Here is a 7,235-nt window from a genome sequence, read left to right as displayed (position 1 = left end):
AAGGGGAGCTCAGTGTCCAAACATTTTCCCAGATGGAACAGTCCAGAGCAGGTCAGTGCTGCTGCCCCTTTGCACAGGATTCACCATTAGAAGTTCATTTTTCTGCATGGAGCCAAAGTCTTTTTTTTTTTCCTTCTGTGCCAAACAAACTCACAAAAATGTGCCAGTATAATCCATAAATGAACTGCAAACAGTTCAGTGCTGCAGATCTGCTGGTGAGCTTCTGCATGGCCTTGCTCCTGCAGGCCAGGACTGCACAGTGATTAGAGAAATTAATAGCTGGAAATGTCAGAGCCTTGTTTGCAAAGCTGGGGCTGCTGTCAGGAGTTGGCTCTGTCTGTGCTTTTCCAAACTTCCATACAGTGCATGCACGAGGACATTTCCTCAGACCATGAGGAATTTTGGGGCCACTTTTTCCAAGCTTAACCTGGTGAGGTAAGGTTGTTCTCTTCTTTTGCTTTTTTCCCAGACTGGCACTTTCTCACTGGTTCTGGTCTTTAATTGGTTTTTATTTGTTTGGTTGGTTTTTCTTTTTTCTTCTCTTCTTGAAATAAAGGAATATTTGAAAGATTGCTCAAAGCAGTTTAGTAATCCATACACAAGCCTCAGCATTCCAATTAAGGACTAAGTATAATTCTTAAATATGGGCAACACAGGCAAGGGTCTAAGTTGTGCAAGTGGCACATTGTGAACATGCTTTGGCATGTTTTGTAATGTCTGTGGAGAATTTTATATAGAAAACACCATAAACTTCATAGGAGTTCAGTGACACAAGAAGTTGTTTGGACCCCTGCATTGGGATTAGTTCTAAAGCATGGGAGTAGAAAAATGAAAACAAAGCACAAAGTGAATTTAGCTTGCCCTTAAACATAATGGGTTCAAAATAAGGCATCCCTTTAATCCCTTGCCAGTATAAAAAAAATCATTAGATAAAAATTACCCACAGAAGTGTATTGCTGGGGTACAAAAAGAAAAATTAAGTGCCTTCCTTACTCACTAATGTCAAGCAGTACATTTGGCAGTTTATAACAGCTGATAATCACACAGGAGACATTAGGGAAGGAAATACTTCAAATTCAGGAAATTAAAATATCTGTGCTGATTGATCCTGATTTGTTGGAACTGCTTATCTGCTGGCACAATGGTGGATTTTAAAAGTGGTTACAAAATAGGAAATCACAGCAGTTGAGTTGCTTTATCCGTTCACACTCGGGAGCTCTGCAAAGGAAGCCTGCTTTGCATTCCCATGGGCTTTGCTTTCCAGACAAGACTGTTCAAATACTTGACTTATGGTCATCACAATTTTGGTGTCTGTGGGCTTTACTTGGCTGAACTTTTTTTTCCCTGAAGGTCTTTTCACTCCGGTTTTGGGCTGGCTGATCTCTCCTGTCTGCCAGACGCTATTCCTGGTTTCTGCAAAGCTGCCTCTGCTCCTTGTGCTCGATGCTCAGCTGACTGAAAGCTCAAACTGGTGCTGCACCACCACCAGGGGAATTGAGGACTCCCAGGAAAACCTCTCCTGCCTCGGGGTGTTTATGATGTGGGGAACAGGTTGGTGGTGACAGGGAACAGCCGCTGGCTCTTCTGAAATTACAGCTCTGGGGATGGGAGTGGGAGCAGGCGGCCCCACAGCTGCCCTGGGCTGTGTCCCGGGGTTGGATACCTGTGACCAGTGTTTAAAAAGCCCTGTGGATTCAGGATTGGGGACAGCAGGGTTGTTGGAGCTGTGTAGAAGTTGCCGGTGAGAGGTTTGGACGCCGCTCTGAGGCGGCCGCTAGAGGCCCTGCCAAGCCCATCCCTGCGCTCCATCGCCTGCCCGGCATCTCTGGGATGCTGAGTTCGCTCTCCCTGGAACCGACCCTTCTGCTCCCCTGCAGATGTGCAGTGGGCTCCTGACAGCCCACCCTAACTTCTCGGGGTCTGAGCTCTGGCCTGTCCTTTCGGTGTGTGAGAGGCTGGAGCCGCATATTGAACATACAGAACGGATTCTCACGGAACGGTTTGGGTTGGAAGGGACCTCTAAAGCTCATCCAGTCCAACCCCTGCACTGAGTGCGGACACCTTCAACTACATCAGGTTCCTCATTGTGGCAAAAGCCTGATTTGACCCTTAGCTGAATCAAAGGGAGCACAGAGATAATTCATACAGATGCCAGGATTCTGTTGATATCATCTATTACCAGCCCATGTGTCTATTTCAGCCTTTGAACAAAAAAGCAGCATTTACTTTCTGGACTAAGTGACAGATCTGTAGGAAAGTCAGGCTGGTGCCCTGCCTGGTTTCTCAGTGTGTATCTTGCAATTTTATGCTCACTGAGGCTAAAGTAAAACTTTATTGCACTTTTGTGTGTGGCATTTACATCCTGTTTATGTAAATTCTTCAAACAGCTTGATTTGTAGTAGAGGAAAACAATTCTTGCTGTATCTTTTTGTCTTTTGAAGTGTCCATCCACTCTGGAAGAGGAGAACTTGTATGGAAATTAAGTAATTTGTCTGGATGTTTTTGTGAGACTTAACTTTGCAGTCTTCCAACAGATTCTGGTCTTGTCATTATCAAACCTCAGACTGCAAGTTTTATGCACTCATTTTTCTGCTTGGGTCTTAAAATTTTGGCTGCATGACACTGACTGAAAGGATAGGGCCAGGCTAGAAATGATTACTAAGATTTGGGAACTGTTTCTTGCATGTATGACTCTTATTATTAAAATTTGGGAACTTTTTTGTGTGTATTACCTTGGTCAAGTGCAAAATGTCAACTGCACTGGAGTTTTGAGCAGCAGTGGTGGACTGGCTTTGGTAGGACTGTTCTGACAAACCATTTGTGCTGTGCTCATCCCTGGAAGCTGAAAGTGAGCTACAAACTGGAGGATAACTTTGGTCTCCTCACACACAGCCTGTGTGTTCAAATTTAAACCAGAGGACAGGGCCAAGAAAGCTGGAAACAAGATCAGGGAATAGCATCTCTTGTGTCCCCAGCACTTGTCATCATTCAGTCTTAGCAGCTTGTCCTGAAAACCTTTCCAAGACAGCAACTGTCACTGGACACTTGTCTGCACCATGGAACACAACAGGGCAGCTGCCACAACTTGGATTTTTCAGCCTGAAGCTGCCTCTGCACTGGGGATCTCAAGTGAAGCCAGAGAGGGTGACAGTGACATTCCACTGGCTGTGGCCCCAGTGGTGCCCAGGAGCTGCTCTGTGACCCTCTGTTACCATTTTGAGTTCAGCAAGGTTCAGTTCAGTTGGATCAAATCTCCCTAAAAATAGGGCTTTACTGCAGACTGGGTTGGGTGCATTGCAGTGCAAGTGGATAGGGGAAAGGAAAAAAGTGCTAAACAATGTAGGGTTATGTGAGGAACAAAAATGCTCCTAGAAATATTTTCCATTTTATCTGAGCTGCCTTTCCTTCCTGTTCCCCCTCCTCTGTATTAATTCTTCCTTCTGTTTTTTAGCTGCTTGTTGCCAAAACCTGGTGATTTTAAGGCAAAAGCTTTCTCACAGCAAACTGAGCCTGGTATGCAAGGGGAAATTGTTTGTTCAGGAGTGTCTTCCAGCAGGAGGTCATTTGGAGGGGACAAGAGAAGTCAGACATGGGGAGGACACTTATTTAGGAAGGGCTGTAGAGACGTGCTGACCTCATGCTGCATATTTTGAGCCCCAGGGCCATCATGGGCTTGCCCATTGGGTGTGACATCTGGCCTAATGTAGTGCTAACCTTGCCTTGAAGCAGGGAAGGCACAGGCAGTTCAGTCTGCAATTTGAACAGGAACCATCTGAGCGTGATGCTCCCACCACATTCCCATGGATCACATGGACTGGAAACGGCTTTTGTTTTGTGAAAGTCTGAGGAGCATGGGGGCGTTTTGTTTGGCTGTTGTCAGTACACACAAATTAAGGGCAAAATGAACTCTGCCCTCCTTTACATCTCCAGCTCTGACAGCACAGGAGTCAACAGGTGTAAGGGGAGCTGTTCTGTGGAGGGAGGAGCTGCAGGAGGCTGCAGCAGAGCACAGCTGATGAAGACTGGCCTCTGCAGCCAGTGCCAGGTATGGGAAACCCCCTTAGTGTCCTGTAAACAGGCATTCTGTGGTCCAGCTAAACAAACGATTTCTGTGAGGGCAAGGGAAATTTAGAGACAAATCTAAATGTCAAAGATGTGGCTGAATCCATGATGCCAGCCCTTTGCTGCTCTGTATCCCATCCTTGAGACAGGCAGCTTCTTCAGCCCCTGGCTGTGGCAGGGAGGGGATCTTCCTCAGGAGGAAGGCTGAGAAAATGTAAAATCCTGTTTCAAATGACTTGTCAAAGATTCATGTCTGAGAGTTTAGAACCTGATGAGTCCTGAGTGATCCCTGCTCCCACTGCACTGCCGGCCCAGGGAGCAGCTGCAGCTGCTTCTGTGGGGATTGAGGAGCAGAGTGGGAATATCAGCAAGGGAGAGGGAATGCACGCGTCCCGGGCTGGCTGCAGAAAGTGGGCTCAGGATGGATCTCTAGTGTTCATTGCACTCTATTTGGTCAGCCAGGTGATAAAGGTGGTGAGCAGACGATGCAGGAGCTCTGATCCTTTAATAGGGGTGTTTGCCTGGTGGCCTCCAGGGTGCCTTTTTTGGCGGAGGTTGATTTGCCGCCAGGAATTTCTGGAAATCTTTTTCCTGCAATTGTACAGTTTTTTCATTACTGTTGGAGGTCTGAACTGCAGCTGCTGTTTGGGAAGTAGGTGTCTCCTTCTTGCACACGGCACATGCAGGACTCACAACACAGAGCAGCTTCCTCTTGGAGTGGGTGACCCATTCCCTCATGCTGTCTATCACGATGGGCAGCACGCTCACCACCCCTCCGTAGCGGTGCCTCGCTTCTTCCAGGCTCAGGAGGTTCACAACACGGTGGGGGTAGCTGTGGGACAGAGGGGAACAATTGGCACAGGAGTCCCAGCTCTGCAACCCAAAAATGGAGAAGTACGGATGGAATTGTCCATGGATTGATGAGTCCTGCCAAAAACCACCCTGGCACAGGTCTGGACTCTTGCAGAGGACACACAGACACTGCCCTGCAGAAATCAGCTCCGTGCACAGGAGCAGCAGCAGGAAGGAGCAGCTAACCTGCCTGAGCACTGCAGGGGCCTCAGGGCACCCCCTGCCCTGCCCTGCACCGCAGCGAGGCTGGACAAACACAGCAGCTCTCTCTTTGTGCAGGGACACTGGCAGTGTTTGCCAAGAGCCGGCACAGCAAGCTGGGCAGCACCCTGTGCCCTCACTAGAGCCAGGCAGGGGCTGAGACACAACTGCTGCAGAGCCAGGGGGGAATGTGCAGTGCCAGCCCCTGCAGCGACAGCCAAATGCCAGGAGCCGAGCCGAGCCGGGGAGGCACCTACGTGGCTCGAAGGGCCGTGAGGTCGTTGCTGTCGTTCAGGAGCACTTTGCACTTCTCCAAAAGGCCCTTGGTGACGCTGTCCCCAGCGTGCACCGTCTCCATCCTCCGGCAGAGGCAGCGCAGCTCGTTGCAGATGGACACGAACATGTTGAGGATGCGCCTGTCGGTGGCGTTGTAGCAGTGGTGGTCCTTGTAGCACTGCACCTGCACAGGGGGAAATGCCAGTGCTTCTGCAAACAGGGAATGGCAACATCCCAAAGGGCTGAAATGGCTCAGTGCAATGTGTGCCACCATCCTCTTCAAGCAATGAGCAAAGCCCTTCTGTGTGGGAGAGGCAGCCCTTGGAAAGGACAAGCAGCTCATGGTGTGTCCTGATCCTGACAGCAGCCTGGCTTTCACTCTGCCTTTGCCATCCATCTGGGTTTTGGGCCCCAGCTCTGCCGTCTCAAATCCACAGTTCTGATTTGATTTAGATTCTTTTTCCCCCTCTGTCTCCAGGTGCTCTCCGTTCTACTTTTCAGCAGAGCCTGCTATAAAAATTCCCAGGCAAGCCCAGCAAACCCCTTGCCCACGTGGGGCTGTCAGCCCTCAATCCATCCTGCTCCCTGTGTAACACAGCCATTATTTTTAACAAGCACTCTAGAAAGATACAGCAGCACCAATAGCAGGGGCAAGAGCCAGGCACGCTGCTTCCTGCAGGCTGGGGATTGCAGACTGCAAGTGTGCCTGGGGAAGGAGGCTTGCTTTCATTGTTTTCCTGTAGCCTGTGTTTGTGCCTGGGCCTCAGCAGCGTTCAGCTAAAGCACAAAGTGCTGCTGAGCCTGGAGATTGCTCCTGAGATCCCGGGAGGCCCCGCACAGGACATCTCTCCCCACACCTTCAGTCACACACAAACGTTCCTGGGCACTTTTCCTCCACCTTCCCTTCAGCACAAACATTTCTGCAGCCCTGCACTGGCCCCTGGAGCTGCCCTCCAGCCCCGTGCTGTCGCTGCTGCCACAGCAGGGAGCTCTTTGTGCTGAGGGATTTGTACCTGGACAATGGATGACACAGGTCTGATCAAATCGTGGGCTTCCTCCCGGGTGCGCTCCAGGGCTCTGATAAACGTGAACTGCTGCTGCTGGAAGAGCTTGTACTTCTCCTCGATCTTCCTCAGGGTCTCCACCACCTCGTTCATGTTGGCTTATTGCTGGATCTGGGGGGGAAAGGAGAGACAGGAGGCTGCATTTCAGAAATGATGCACTTCTGTGTCTCGCCTCAGCTGGACTTGTGGAGGTCAGTGGAAAATTTACAAAAAAAAAAAAAAAAAAAAAAAAAAAAAAAAAAAGAGGAAAACCCTGCACTGGCCCCTGGAGCTGCCCTCCAGCCCCGTGCTGTCGCTGCTGCCACAGCAGGGAGCTCTTTGTGCTGAGGGATTTGTACCTGGACAATGGATGACACAGGTCTGATCAAATCGTGGGCTTCCTCCCGGGTGCGCTCCAGGGCTCTGATAAACGTGAACTGCTGCTGCTGGAAGAGCTTGTACTTCTCCTCGATCTTCCTCAGGGTCTCCACCACCTCGTTCATGTTGGCTTATTGCTGGATCTGGGGGGGAAAGGAGAGACAGGAGGCTGCATTTCAGAAGTGATGCACTTCTGTGTCTCGCCTCAGCTGGACTTGTGGCGGTCAGTGGAAAATTTACAAAAGGAAAAAAAAAAAAAAAAAAAGAAAAAGAAAAAGAGGAAGAAGGGGAGCTGCTGGGCCAGGGCAGCCCTGTTGGGCCAGGGCAGCCGAGCCTTCTCTCGCGGAGCGGATTCCCTGCGGAAAGATGCGAATCTCTCGGGGCGGCCTGGCCCGCAGCCCGGCCCGCCCGCCCCCCGCGCCG

At 50.0% G+C, this 7,235-nt stretch overlaps 2 protein-coding genes across 2 annotated transcripts in view; one reads left to right on the top strand and one right to left on the bottom strand.

Moving 5' to 3' along the window:
* Positions 1-64: 64 nt before the first annotated feature.
* The window catches only part of AK8 (adenylate kinase 8), a 73,726-nt gene continuing 66,555 nt past the window's right edge, over positions 65-7,235 (top strand). Inside the window, exon 1 of the mRNA XM_041406393.1 lies at positions 65-1,551. The gene's annotated coding sequence lies outside the window, so the exon portion shown is untranslated. The remainder of the gene's footprint in view (positions 1,552-7,235) is intronic.
* On the bottom strand, positions 3,948-6,548 carry SPACA9 (sperm acrosome associated 9). Its single transcript, XM_041406413.1, has 4 exons — positions 6,405-6,548; positions 5,373-5,575; positions 4,756-4,894; positions 3,948-3,971 (listed from the first exon to the last, which is right to left on the bottom strand). The coding sequence occupies exons 1-4, from the start codon at positions 6,546-6,548 to the stop codon at positions 3,948-3,950; spliced, it is 510 nt and encodes a 169-aa protein (XP_041262347.1).

Source organism: Onychostruthus taczanowskii, unplaced genomic scaffold (genome assembly GCF_017590055.1).
Source record: "Onychostruthus taczanowskii isolate IOZ18803 unplaced genomic scaffold, ASM1759005v1 scaffold25, whole genome shotgun sequence".
Lineage (NCBI taxonomy): Eukaryota > Metazoa > Chordata > Aves > Passeriformes > Passeridae > Onychostruthus > Onychostruthus taczanowskii.
This window is presented reverse-complemented; position numbering and strand designations above follow the sequence as displayed.